Raw genomic sequence first — 14614 nt, forward strand, 5'->3', positions numbered from 1 at the left:
GGAGTATTTTTCTTTTACGGCCACATTTACCTTTCCTTTGAGGCGAAAAGGAACCGATTTCTTTAAATTATTTTAAAATAGCATTCACTGTCCCTAGTCCAACACTACACTCAAAAGCTATTTGTCGTTGTGTCATACTGGTATGCCCAGAAAGAGAAACGATTTTCGAACGCTTTCTTGGAGTTACGTCCATTATTATGTATTCGAGACACGCAGAATAAAAACTACGAAAATATGATTTTCTAACAATAAATGATATAAACTTTCACAAAACACTATTTATAACGTGAAAATTGCTAAATACCAAAGACCAATAACCTCGCATTACACAGACAAATTAAAGAACGGGTGTGGTCAAGCAGTGTGGCCACAGTGCAGAAATAAACAGATTCCCTGTGTTTGAAGGGATGTGTTCCCTGTTTATAATTATGCACGCTACTGTATACATAAAATTTTGATGTCAACAGTCTAAGTTGAAAGCACATGGTTAGACCTTAAAATACAATACTGGCTAATAAACTCTCAACTTAGACTAGCGTATTTGTAGTCTAATAGACTACATTAGAAATAGCATAAGACAATTGTTTATCTCAAGGAAGAGTAATATGAAAAAAGTTCAATGAACCGATTTATTTCTATTATTATTATTATTATTATTATTATTATTGTAATTACTATTATTATATTATTGTTACTGAATGTTCTAATGATACAAAAAGCTTTCGTAAAAACTATCAAAAAATTGTATAAATCTTAAAGGATTGATTCCTTTATTTTTTATATATTTATTTATAATTTTTCGTTTTATTTTAAAAATACAATTAAATTTTTTTGCTTTGCTTCATGAGTGCAAGAAGCGGTAATTACGTATTAACGCCACCGCAGCTACAGCTTTATTTAAAAACAAAGTAGTCAATTGGATTTCAGTGGAAAATGAACAGTCACTTTATTAATTTTAATAAATTGTTATTTATATTTATTTATTTTATAAATATAATATAACCAAACTTAATTTATGCTCGCTGCTAACTTAATTTATGCTTAAACTTAATTTACGCTTAAACTTAATTTATGCTAACTGCTTAATATATGCTTAATTTATGCTTAATAAAGCTGTAGCTACGGTGGCGTTAATACGTAAGTACCCAAGAAGCTTACTTTGTTCTCCCCTTAATTTATTAATTTACATACGTATTCTTTCAATTATATATATATATGTGTGTGTGTGTGTGTGTGTTGTACATTTAAATTTACAACATTACTGTATTGTCAATATATTGCTCTACAAGTCAACTGATTCCTTATCTATCTCCTTCAGGACAACAAATAAAAAAAAATTATAATTATACACAAATGACCATTTTTTTGTTTCACCTACTATATTACATTCTTATAATAATTATGCAGAGAAATGTACAGAATTCATATGACAAGTACAAGTTTGGTTAAGCCAATTGATAACAATTATTGTCTTAAATAATTAAACAAGAAGAAAGCTGTATCAGTTTAGGGGCCATTCTGATACAACATAACGTCTGACTGGTTTCATTAGATCTGGAGGACTATAAATTAAATTTAAAAAAACTGGAAATTTTACAAATATTTAAAATGTTAAATAATTTAAATGACAATTTAATCATCAATAAAACATAATACAAAGCATTACATTTCAAATTAGAAGCAACTCCCTTCATCACGGAATTTCACCAAAACACATAATAAGCATTAACTCTGATACCTGACCTCATTAAGTTTTCAAGTACCAACGAGTTTTAACTGTAAACTCTATTAGATTAAATGGAGAATAAAACTAGATCAAAAGAATAAAACAACTGCTGCGTTAACAATTCACATGTGCAGTAATCTACAATGAAATTAATGTACGCTGAAAGTGATAAAAAAAAAAAGATAGTACAAACAGACTTCCTACACATTTGAATCTATAAATTTTCTCAATTTATTAAAAAGAAAAACTATTTCTTAAAACTCATAAAATAATATGGAAGTCTCTTAGTTGCATGGAATCGATCCTGATTTTCAAAATTCAGAATCAGATGGCTGTGATGCTAGCATGTATATTACTAGACCTGGCTTGCAAATTAACAACAGCAAACAGCATGACACTGTAAGATTGTCATTACGTGAACCTAAAACCTCTTTTCAAACATATAAACGTACCATAAGCCACAGACATTGTAAACTTAATTATAAAGAAGAAAAATATAACTATCAGAAATCAACTAAAAAATCTAATTTACAATTTGCAAAGTTTCACAGTATCCATTAATTTTCTTTTTTTATGTAACCTTTGTGCAGGTAATAATTTTTATCCAGATGTGTGTATGCTTCTAAGGTGGAAAGGCCACTTATTCTACACCATACTGTATTCTTTTTTTTAGCATCCATTACTGTTGCTCCCTAGGTATTATATAACAGGTAATGGTAGCGCCTTTTGACAGTCAAACCGACTTTCATATTAGTAATATTTATATCGATATTAATAAATGAACTGTCTAATAGAGTAATAAAACAGAGCTTGCCGATTGAGAGACATCTTTTGGTCGTTATATTCAACCTTGATTTCAAATAATTACGGTTGGAACATAAAAACATTGTTAAATTATTAACACAGTACGTCACCTAATGTTTAAAGAAAAGGTAAATATCGCATCTGATCATGTACATATTAAAGCATATCAGACGCAAGATTTTTTCTCCAAGTTTTTCTCATTTCTGTATTAAATTTTATACCGGCATTAATTTATAATTGGAAATGAAGACTGAAGATAGTTTCAGGATCTATTGATAGATTTGTCTGTTCAATACTATTATTCTATTAGACGTTTTCATTTATGAATAATAAAATAAAATGAATACTGAATCTGAATTGCAAATATACACACAACTGTATAATTTTAATTTACTCGATAAAAACTTATCATTTAACAACAGTAACAATTTAAAATATTAACAAAATATGTTTTATATAATATATGCTTTATCATACTTTTAGATTTAAGGTAAAAATTTGTAATAACCGGTTTTTATATGTTGAAAATAATAATGTAAAAATGAAAATAATTATAATATATATCTTACAAAGGAAAACTAAATCTTTCATAAAGATGTTTATTTTAAGCGATTTGCATGACTCATTACAGCCTGATAGTTTTTGTAACAAAAACTGAAAACTAGTTTCTAAACTACCAGAAAATATTGCTTTTCTTTACTATTATTTATATTTGTTATACACTGAAACCTCAGAACTGCATATAATATTGCGGTCACAAAATATATCCTTTGGATGTCGATAATTTAGGGAGAAAAGGATTTTATTTCAGTTTCAGCTGATGACAAATTTTTATTTCTATCACCTTTATCATTGCATAACACTGCAGACAAATAAATTAAATAAATCAACTAACAGTCAACAAAGCAGAGCTAGCTAAGACCTATACATATTGCTGAGAGACAAATAGCAGAGTGCAAGAAAATTGTTCATTTACTATTCTTTTATACGAATATCACCTCCAGTCATATTACTATTTATCAAATTTTGGAAGTCAATTAATGAATAGGATGAGGATGGATTGCTAGTCTGGCAACTGGCTTTTTGCTACCTATGACCCATCGCAGTACACTACCCGTTCTGCTGTACTGTAACCTGTTTCAATACTACTTCAGACACTCGAAGTAGAACTACTGTCCATCTATGTTTATGTTTTTTAAACTTTGATGAGTATAATACCTTAGAATAATCATGGAATACTAAACAAAAAGTTATATAATACTAAACAATTTATTCCCTTCAATACAACACAACAAAAACTGCATACTGTATGTTCAAGAAGATTGAAAATAAAATTGTATTTTTAATTTAAAAAAATGATTTTTTTTACACAAATGTTTTACAAATTATTTAAACTGATTTTTAATTTGTTTTTGTAACATTTTTTCATCGTGCATACATGGAAAATTAAACTATGTGCACCCAGAAAACCAAATTGGTCTTTTTCTCATTTTCATTAAATCTTTTACCAGTAAATGTTGAACGTTTCAGTAATCATTGGTGGATATCTATTACCTTAATTTCATTTACAAGTTCCTCATCGTTTTCATAGTTTTGTAGTGCCAGATATAAAATTTAAAACAATTTTTTTTTTGGCTCATTAATAAGTTAAAACTTGGGCTATAAATTAATGTTATGTATACATAAGTGTAATGTTACTTTCTGAATTTAGAATAAAAATCACATCACCTTTAAGAAACCCTGCTTTAAGGAGAGATTTTAAATGTGTGTGAAATGTTTTGATCTGTATTGTTCATGAAATAACTATTAATAGGTTAGCTACATAAATCTCCATCTTGATAAAGATATTAGATCTTTATCTAAGATAAAAAGTGGAGAAGTATCCATATACAAATGTGAGATATAGACAAACATAATACATGAACAATAAATATAATTTTATTATACACAATAAAAATATTTTTACATAACATGTACGAAATTAAACACAAATTTTCTTAACATGTTTTCTCATTCACTGAACAGAGTATCCATTAAAAAAATTATATTTCAATGAACTAGGGATTTGAAATATGCTTTATTTACGGTAGTTTGAAGACAAGTGTCCATTATTGGAGGTTTCACTGTATTACAATTTATACATAAATATCATTTCTTAAACAGTTTACGCTATAAAATCAATCGATTTACTTTTAATATTCAATAAGTATCAAATTACTGGCCTTTATTTATTTTAATTTACATTTTTATAAGTTATATAGTATAACACATACTCACACAACTGCCTATTTCACATAACTCCATAATAAGAGACAATTGTTGTAATTTATACGTTCCACATCCTATAATACTATAATAATAAAATAAACATCTTTATCATTCAAAAGGGGAAGCTGCTCAGAATGATAATGGGTTGATTAATCACGCAGAATGTCCTTAGTTTGAACGGTATTCATTATATCAAGAAATTCAATAGAAGTTGAATATAAATATAAAACTAAACAAAAACATATAAATATAATGTTTTCTTTCTTAGTTCCAAATGATAAAGTAATTTTCCTAAACATAATAATCTGTTTATGGTACATACTATACTGATTTGAAATTTTACTATCAGTTTTGTGTAACAAAAGAAAAATATTTAAAAGCAGGGTTAATAAATTTATTGATTTTCACCAAATTTTCTTATTTTTTATAGCTTTGGTGGAAGGAATGTGGTATTTTTATACGGTCCATAAAGATATATTATTCATCATTTTCATATAAAAAAAATTAAGGAATGTTAATAACTAAAAATAGGTTCTATGTAACTTAATTTTCTTATTTTTTTTTTACAAATGTGCGCAAAAAATGTAATTAACACTGAAAAACAGCATAATTATTATCCTACAATAATTCCACCCTTGTAACAAGAAAACAAAAATAATATGAAATGCAAATCATTAGAACAAAAGTTGACAATGATGTCATTGAATTTTCCAGTTTATTCACATACAAGTTATAATTAACCATCCCCAACAAATAAAATTGTAAATTACAATTATTCTTCCTAAATTATTTCCTTAAATAAAAAAGTAACAATAAAATAAAATTAGAAGAAATTCAATCCTGCACTAAGGTATTATTACTAAGTTTAGCATATTATATAATGGTTAAAAAAATATGAAAATGACAAATTTTTGGACGGTCTGAAGAAAAAAGGCAAAAACAATTATCTGCTTCCATGATGAAGGTTTAAAACTGTTATCTCGTATAACATTTTATACAAAGAAAAAAGTATATATGAATACAATTTTAAACATTTGAAGTGTACAAGCTGAAAAATTAAGAATTTACTTCTAATTTGTAATGGTGGAAGGGGGTTTTAATACATCCCCCTCATTTTCTAATATAGTAGGATAAATACTTTCACTCTGATAACAGCTAATTTATAACAAAACTTTCATGCTAATAGTTCTGCATCATAAAACAAACATTAACAGAAATCATATGTTAAGGCATCAGGATGTATACACTAGCTGACAGGGGTTCAACATTTTCCTATTTTGTGATGCCTTGTTAAAAAAAAAATAATAATAAATACAAAGAAAATTTTCAAGACGAAAAAAGTAAAAATTTACAAGTTTTTTAAAATTACACTTTTTATTGATGGGATTTTATTAACTTTTTTTTAATTTTAAAATTATTACTTACTTTTTCTCATATTTTTTGATACTATTGGTTATTAACAAGATATAAGAAGAGCCTTTCTTTTTTTTTCCTGTTCAGCCTCTGGGAATTACTGTTCAGGTACTACTTCAGAGGATGAATGAGGATGATATGTATGAGTGTAAATAAAGTGTAGACTTGTACTGTCTCAGTTCGACCATTCCTGAGATTTGTGGTTAATTAAAACCCAACCACCAAAGAATACTGGTATCCATGATCTAGTATTCAAATCCGTATAAAAGTAACTGCCTTTACTAGGACTTGATTGCTGGAACTCTCAACTTCCAAATCAACTGATTTGGGAAGACACATTCACCATTAGACCAACCTGGTGTGCTATCAGGGGAGCCTGCTTTTATCAAAAAACCCTTGATTAGGGTTTTATAAAAACTGTATATTAAAAGTGCCTGATTCAGTCCACTGGCAGCCCCCTACCAAATATCAAGGATGCACTCACTGGCTTTTTAAGTCTTAAAATCCTCATCATGGAGAACTTATCAAATTTGACTGGGGTTGCTTACCATCTTGACTAAAAAATATTTTGATAACCTAACAAACCTGTATGAGATTAGTAAATTTTCATACAGTTTAATGTTTTTCAAGAAGCAGCATTCCTTACCAGAGTTAAAAAAAAAACTAATGTTATCAATTCTTCAAACTCGCAAACTTCCACAATAATTTATAAACTAGGAATGAAGAACAAATAAAACATCTAATTTAGACAGAAGTCAATGGTTCATTTTAAACCCGGGGGGGGGGGGGTTAATTTGAAAATAAACAAAACAAATGCAATAGAAAGGAGGATAACATCGATTTAAATAAAAAGTTAGAAGAAAGAACTATGTATACTTGAAGTCACATAATTTTAAAATTTATGTAATATGACAGGAATTTAGGTAACAAACAATTGAAAAATAAGACCTCAGATAAAGTAGCACAAGCTAAAGGGTTTTATTCAGAAAATAAATAAACTGGTATAAAATACAGATTTATAGTTAGACAAATTTTTGAAAAATAATTGTACAGCACAATAATTTATGATAGCAAAACATAGGCTATAAGGAAAAAAAATGAACAGAGGAACTTGAGATGTGGTGATACAACGGAATGTTAAAAAGATGGATGAACAGAGCATGAAACTGAGTGTTTTTAAGAAAATTTGGAGAAGAAAGAATCTTGTAAAAAAAAGCATAAGCCTGTTAGGCCATAATTAAGGCACCCAAAATTGGTGACTTTGGTTCTAGAAGTGTAGAGAATAAAAAACAGTGGAAATAGATATAATGAAAGATATAAAAGTTATATTGAGATTAAAGGACTGGTACAGAATAGAAATATTGAAGACATGCATCAAACCAGCTGAGTGATTGAAGACTAGCCAAAGATTACAGTAAAAAAGTATTTAACTCCTAAAGGTGACTTATACTGAAAGGAAATAATTTGCAAAAACATAATACCTACATGTTTGTTTAATTTGATCCTTTTATAAACAATTTTTTATAAAAATATTATTTTACCCAAAATAAATGTGTTACGGAAATACTACACACTTTTATCACATTACAAAAAAGTTAAAGATTAATCAGTAAAATTGTTCATACTTTACTAAAGTACACATAAAGTTTCAATAGTATTATTTTTCTAGGTTATGTATACTTCAGTTTATTTACTTATGGCAGCTTGTTTAATTCTAACCCACCGGGTTGGTCTAGTGGTTAACGCGTCTTCCCAAATCAGCTGATTTGGAAGTCGAAAGTTACAGCGTTCAAGTCCTAGTAAAGCCAGATATTTTTACATGGATTTGAATACTAGATCGTGGATACCGGTGTTCTTTGGTGGTTGGGTTTCAATTAACCACACATCTCAGGAATGGTCGAACTGAGAATGTACAAGACTAACACTTCATTTACACTCATACATATCATCCTCATTCATCCTCTGAAGAATTATCTAAACGGTAGTTACCGGAGGCTAAACAGGAAAAAGAAGAAGAAGAAGCTTGTTTAATTCTAATAGCTATTGTTTTAAATACATTACTATTATCATAAATTTTATCTAACTAAATACACCTTCAAACTTAAGTTACAAAAGAAATTACAAAATATTTTCCATAATAAAAAAAGATTTTAAATTCTAAATTGCAAATTAAGAGAATGTTGAAACAATGACGGAGAGATACTAGCAATTATGTCTATTGCTTAATTAGCCCAAACAGGTAAATTAAATCAACAAAATTTCAATGTCAGTAGATGTTTAAAGAAAGTAGTACAAAAGAATAGAAGCAAATATGGGGGGTTTTATAGGAAAAACTTTTATACATAGGGAAATTTTACAGGAAAGATCAAAGGTGGAGGCAGGGATGAGCAATAAAAACAAAAAAAATATATAATCGAGATAGGCATATAAAACAATCTTGCATGAAGGCTTAACCAGTATCACACAAACTTGTGTTTCTTACAAATTTTTTCTACATTAATTATAACTTTTTTTTTACTTTCCTGACCAGCCACAATTAAAAAAAAAAATTTGCCTAAAGAAAATAACAAATTGATTTGATTTTAAACTAATGCAACTAAGTTTCTGGAAAATCGGCTTTCATTTAGCTTCTTCATCAGTGATGTTCAAAGTGACATTGTAGTAAATGGATGCCTTTTTGTGGATAAAAAGTCCCTTTAGTAAATAAATGATTGAGTAATATATTTGATCTGTATTTTATTTATTAATTTAATGAGTTATTATTTTTAAAAATAGTGTGTAAATTTTGCACTATTCATGAACGTTGAACTTAGAATCTTGATATAGATGTCCAGTTTCTTTTAAATAATTTAAGAATGGTTCTGTAGTCACTACAATGACTCAGAAAAAAGTTAGCTTATGCACATGTTTGTAGAAAGAAAGTCTTATTTTTAAATTAATAAAATTTATTACCTTTCTTGTAACAAAGTGTAGATTTGACTCATAGCTACATTAATTATTAAAATAGTACATGGATAAATACTTATAAAAAAAAAAGTGTTAAGAATTCTATGAAAATAAAAAGTAAAATACGTCCTGGCTCCATCTTTAGCAAGCGATCTTTCTAGTAGCAAGCGATGCGGCCACACTTCTTTACTATTGGGGGGGGGGGGGCAGTGATTCCACCCCAGTTTCATGTTTACTGTTTTAGAATTATATGAAAGGTAAAACTATTGACTGCAGTGCCTGTCAGGACTAATCCTTTTACTCTTCATAAAAAAAATAAATAAAATTAGTAACAGTGATTGCCATGGTATATTTTTGCTTACAGTTGTAATTAACTTTAACAAATATGCAATTTTTAGAATATTCAATTTCACTGCAAGATGATTGCATTTAATAACCACAAAAAATTTATAAATAAAAAAACTTCTGTGGAAAAATTGTCTTACAAATCTACTTAGAACTAGCTATAACTGAATAGTAACTATTTAATTTTAATTGTGCAAGATACATGAGTTTTAATTTATTTTAGAATTTAAATTGGTTCTAGATATATGGTGTAGATATTTAGTATAAAAGCAGAATCTAGTTGTAAGAATCTCATCATGTCTTTCTGGCTTCTTAAGAAACCTGGATAGACACGTAGAATAGAAATAATTACATATCAACGGTTAATTAAGTTAAAGCTATTTTTCAAAATGAAGCTAGAACGTAATAACTCTTTCTGTCTACTGAAAACTACCAAGTAATTTGTTCTTAACTGGAGAAGCAATAGTGTTCTGCTTTTAAATAATTTCATATACTTTCTAAAACAAATATTTACAATTAGGCTATGAAAAACCTCGAAAATAGATTTTGTAAAGTATTTACAAATGTCACAAATTTTTAAATAACTTTCTCATTATTAGGATGATCATGCACAGGGAAGAGAGTTAAATTCTCCTATATAATGTACAAAGAATTTAGAAGAAATTGTTTGTGGATTTTTATAACTACAAGAAAAATAATCATGTTTACTATTACCTAGAGGCTAGGCAATACTAGCCTCTAGGCTAAAAGTAATAGTAACTTTAAGGTACAAAAAAAACTTGTAGTAGAATACCAAATCAAATTCTTTTAGTGAAAGATTAGAAAAATTTTAACTTCTTTAACTAAGTAATCAGATGGGTGGATAAAGTGACAAATGAGGAGGTATTGCGGCAAATAGATGAAGAAAGAAGCATTTGGAAAATATAGTTAAAAGAAGAGACAGACTTATAGGCCACATACTAAGGCATCCTGGAATAGTCGCTTTAATTTTGGAAGGACAGGTAGAAGGGAAAAATTGTGTAGGCAGGCCACGTTTGGAATATGTAAAACAAATTGTTAGGGATGTAGGATGTAGAGGGTATACTGAAATGAAACTACTAGCACTAGACAGGGAATCTTGGAGAGCTGCATCAAACCAGTCAAATGACTGAAGACAAAAAAAAAAAAAAACTAAGTAAATACACAAACACTTTTTAACTATACAATCATGTTTATTTTGACAGCCTACAATAAGGGTGGCATAAAGACATAGCACTTGATTTTCCATGTTGGAGGTCAGCAGTTTGAGGGCAAGCCGGAAAAACTACCTTTGCACAATAATGGCTCCTTGATATCTTCTGTTAGCCATCATTTTTTTGATAGGTTTAAATTAACAACATATCCTACTTAAATAATCCAGGCATATATGAATAAGCTACGGCGATACTGGCACTTGAATCCGGGCTATGACTCGCTCTCTATGAAATCAAATCAAGAAAGTTATAAGAATGATTTACATGAAATTTGAGAATATCATATAAATCAATCTAAAACTTTGAAAATTATCAATCACTTTTAAAAAAAATTTATTAATGAATAAAATGAATTCAGTGATATAGGCTATTGATTTAATATGAATACTAATGTTTTCCTCCCATTTTTTTTTTTTTTAATTGATAATGCCCATAATAATAACTGCTAAATGTATAAAATAATAAGAATATCTTTGTGTTTCACAAATAAAAAACCTACTAAACCCTTTTTTTGATGAAAATTTAATTAGATTTTTTTTCAATATGAGTTATGTTGTTTTAAGAGTTATCAAGAAATGAATATTACTATGTTAAGAGATACAAAAATCACAAAAATAAAATTACTTTTAAGGATAAAACGATTTCAAATAGTGCTCAAAGAATGAAAATTCTACACCACCATAAAATATCATAATTTAATAAGTTTTAATGAGAGAATCTACATAAAAATCGCACACGTGTGTGTGCATGTAAGAAAATGTATGCCAAGTAGCCTACAGAAAGTGATAAAGGTAGGGGCAGAATTGTTTTACAAAGACTTTCTTTGGTCTTGGGGAAAATTTCCATGTTTAGAAATAACAAGATTATGTCTTATAGAAAGGGTCAGAAAACAGTATATTGTAAATAAAAAGTATAGTACATATATAACTAACTTATTTGCGTGAATTTTCTCAAATGAACTGACATCCAATCACATTAACTGTGTAATAATTTGGATCCAGTAAGAAAACTTTTAAAACTGTTAGTAAAGTTACAATAATACATATAAAAATATAATTAAATATAAGACAAGTTATTATCTACGAAAATGAGGCACATAAATAGAACATTATATTTCCATGTCAATACAAAAGCTTACTTAGTGTGATATTGACCCAGCATTTTAAAAACATCAACATTGCTAAAACATTCACGGGAACAAGAGTACAAAATTTTTATAGGTTCGCATTAAATAGGGTTTAGAGTAACAAAATTACTGTTTACATTAAGTACATAATGCTGAACTGGTAATTTTTTTTTACATTGTTAATTTTACTTAAGTTATGTAGTGATGCCACTTTTTTCTACTAGAAACAGACAGTAAAATTAAACAACAAATTTTCATAGAAAACTAATTAATTATTGTAAAAGCACTGTTAAGTAAAATTTTATAATCCTCAATTGCCTATATAAAGTAATTTATATATAAATAACTGCACAAACATAAGAAAACTACTACATAATATAGGTAACAAAATGTGAAACTAACATTAACATTATACCTTGCTATACTAAAAAGTATATTACAGTACATTTTTTAATTACTAAACTATTCAGTTAACGATTTTTTTAAAAGCGACTTGTTCAATAATTAAACATCTAAAATGTTTTACATTTTATCACGCTGTTCAGCAAATAAAAAACTTATTTTAGTATCATATAAATATAACTCAATTGTAACACAACACAATTGTAAACTCAATTACAACAAAACAAAATTTTTAATTTTTTTATCAGCATTTACTTAGACCAGATTTTGCTTAATTAGATAACTAAATGAAATAAAGACAACTGAAGGAAAAACAGCAGATCCAAGCAAGCGATCTAATACAGGTCAAACTGCAAACAAAGCTACTAAGAAGAAATTTAGTTTCTTAATAATCCTTCATAAAATTACACTGTATAATATTAAATACTACCATGAACTAATATAATAAGAAATTATATAACTATACATACAAACAAACATGTATTTTCACAAAGATGTTATGCTGTAATTACATTATTTTCCTAAAAATTACATTATACAATAGATAGTGATATTAAAAACAGTAAGGAAAGGATTAGCTGAAAACAAGTGCTTTCAGATAAAGATTTGAGTACGGCTTTGATTAATTATCGTACAATCCTGTAATTAAATAATAAATTTTTTAAAGAGCTTCTTAATATAAAGTTTAGCATTAAAAGCAGAAATAAATAAAATGTAGTAGAAAGGGTAAAATTAATGAACTAACATGCATGACAGCCAAAATGAGAAGTGGCTTCACCCTTTTGAGTTAATTATATGTTGAAATTAGCTTCCATATTCATCAGCCTGTTATGAGTTATTATATACATTAATAATAACTTTAATTTGGATGGGAGCTCAAAAACATCAAATGGTGCACTTTTTAAATACGTAACCTACCAAACAATCTTTTTCTAATAACTTTCAAAATAAAAAAAGTTATAGCAGGCTGTGTCAGCATTTATCAAATGAATAATTTTATTTTTAAATATGTAACCAATGTAAATGGATATTTAAAAAAAAAGGGTGCTACATATCATGAATTTATATTGTAGGCCTGTAAGGTGTCATACAATATAAATTATAAACTTATATCCAACACCTGAATTAAACATCAAATTGTTTAAAAACAAATTTAAACGCTGAGTATTGATGGTTCATGTTCATTTAATGAAATCTACTTTTGAAAGTAAATACAAGAAATCTAAAAACAGTAAAAACTTCATACATCAATACATAATAAAAATGAATACAAGCAGTACTTCTTAAACAAAAATAAGTAAACTATTCGAATTTCATAGTACACGGTAGCTATACAAATTGTAACCTTTGAATAGGTACAGGTAGCACTTGCCTAGATTAAGGTTAGGTTTGAACATTACTTTTTATTCTTTCCAAGGGGTAAAAAGTATGAAAACTTAAATGAAAGAATGAAAATAACGTGCGAAGCACCAATACGGATCATAATTCATTCAAGATAAACTAAGTTTTTAAGGCGAAATGTGATTAAAAAGTGAAATAACGTTTGGTAACTATGCAACCACAAGTCAATTTTATAGTAAAAAGTTGATTGTGTTCGTCAAAAGAATTGAGTAGATGAAACTTGATTCATTCAATTTTATCATTATTAGATAAAACAGATGTAAATTCACAATTAATTCTTTTAAACAACCAAACGATAGCCTACTTGCCAATGGGTTGACATGACTGTTTTTCACTTAAAATTTATCCAGAATACTGTAACATAATGAAACGTTAAAATGTGAGGTATTATAATCGGTAAATAATAGAGAAAATAGCGTTTTATTGGCTTAAATATAATTAATATTCTTAAAATTACATAAAATAATAATTTGCGAACACCGATCTCTGGTGGGGAATAATGTAAACAAATTGTTCCAACATGGAGAGAGGGCCATGCATTGAAAATAAAACTTACGCATTCCTCTTCCTTTTTCATTCCACTGGGCATTTGTGGAACAGCTCTGTTTATTGCCGAATATTCTGGCAAGTCAGGAAGCTCCTCTGACATATAAATGGGCATTGGTTTCCAGCCGTCAAGCGCCCGAGCTCTAAACGACAGCTTGTTCATTTTATTTGTTGACACTACCACCACATTGTTAACACTGAACTACTAAAACCCCCCAAATATCCCAGTACAGGGTCTAAAGGGTATTAACCCTTACCCTAATTTAGACTAAGTTACATTTAGACACACCCCATTATATCTATGTTTACAAACACTGTCAGAATAACGTACTAATCACTATAAAGCGTATAAATGATGCCCAACTGGTTTGCGACATCATGGCGACCCGTAAAGTTTAGTACTGA

The 14614-nt window shown here is 28.1% G+C and overlaps 1 protein-coding gene across 1 annotated transcript in view; it reads right to left on the bottom strand.

Annotated features, from left to right (window-relative positions):
* E(Pc) (Enhancer of Polycomb) overlaps positions 1-14602 on the bottom strand; it is a 126849-nt gene extending 112247 nt beyond the window's left edge. Inside the window, exon 1 of the mRNA XM_075363337.1 lies at positions 14220-14602. Coding sequence (XP_075219452.1) covers positions 14220-14372 — 153 coding nt within the window. The 5' untranslated portion in view covers positions 14373-14602. The remainder of the gene's footprint in view (positions 1-14219) is intronic.
* Positions 14603-14614: the final 12 nt, after the last annotated feature.

This window comes from Lycorma delicatula, chromosome 4 (genome assembly GCF_047948215.1).
Source record: "Lycorma delicatula isolate Av1 chromosome 4, ASM4794821v1, whole genome shotgun sequence".
In the NCBI taxonomy this organism is placed as follows: domain Eukaryota; kingdom Metazoa; phylum Arthropoda; class Insecta; order Hemiptera; family Fulgoridae; genus Lycorma; species Lycorma delicatula.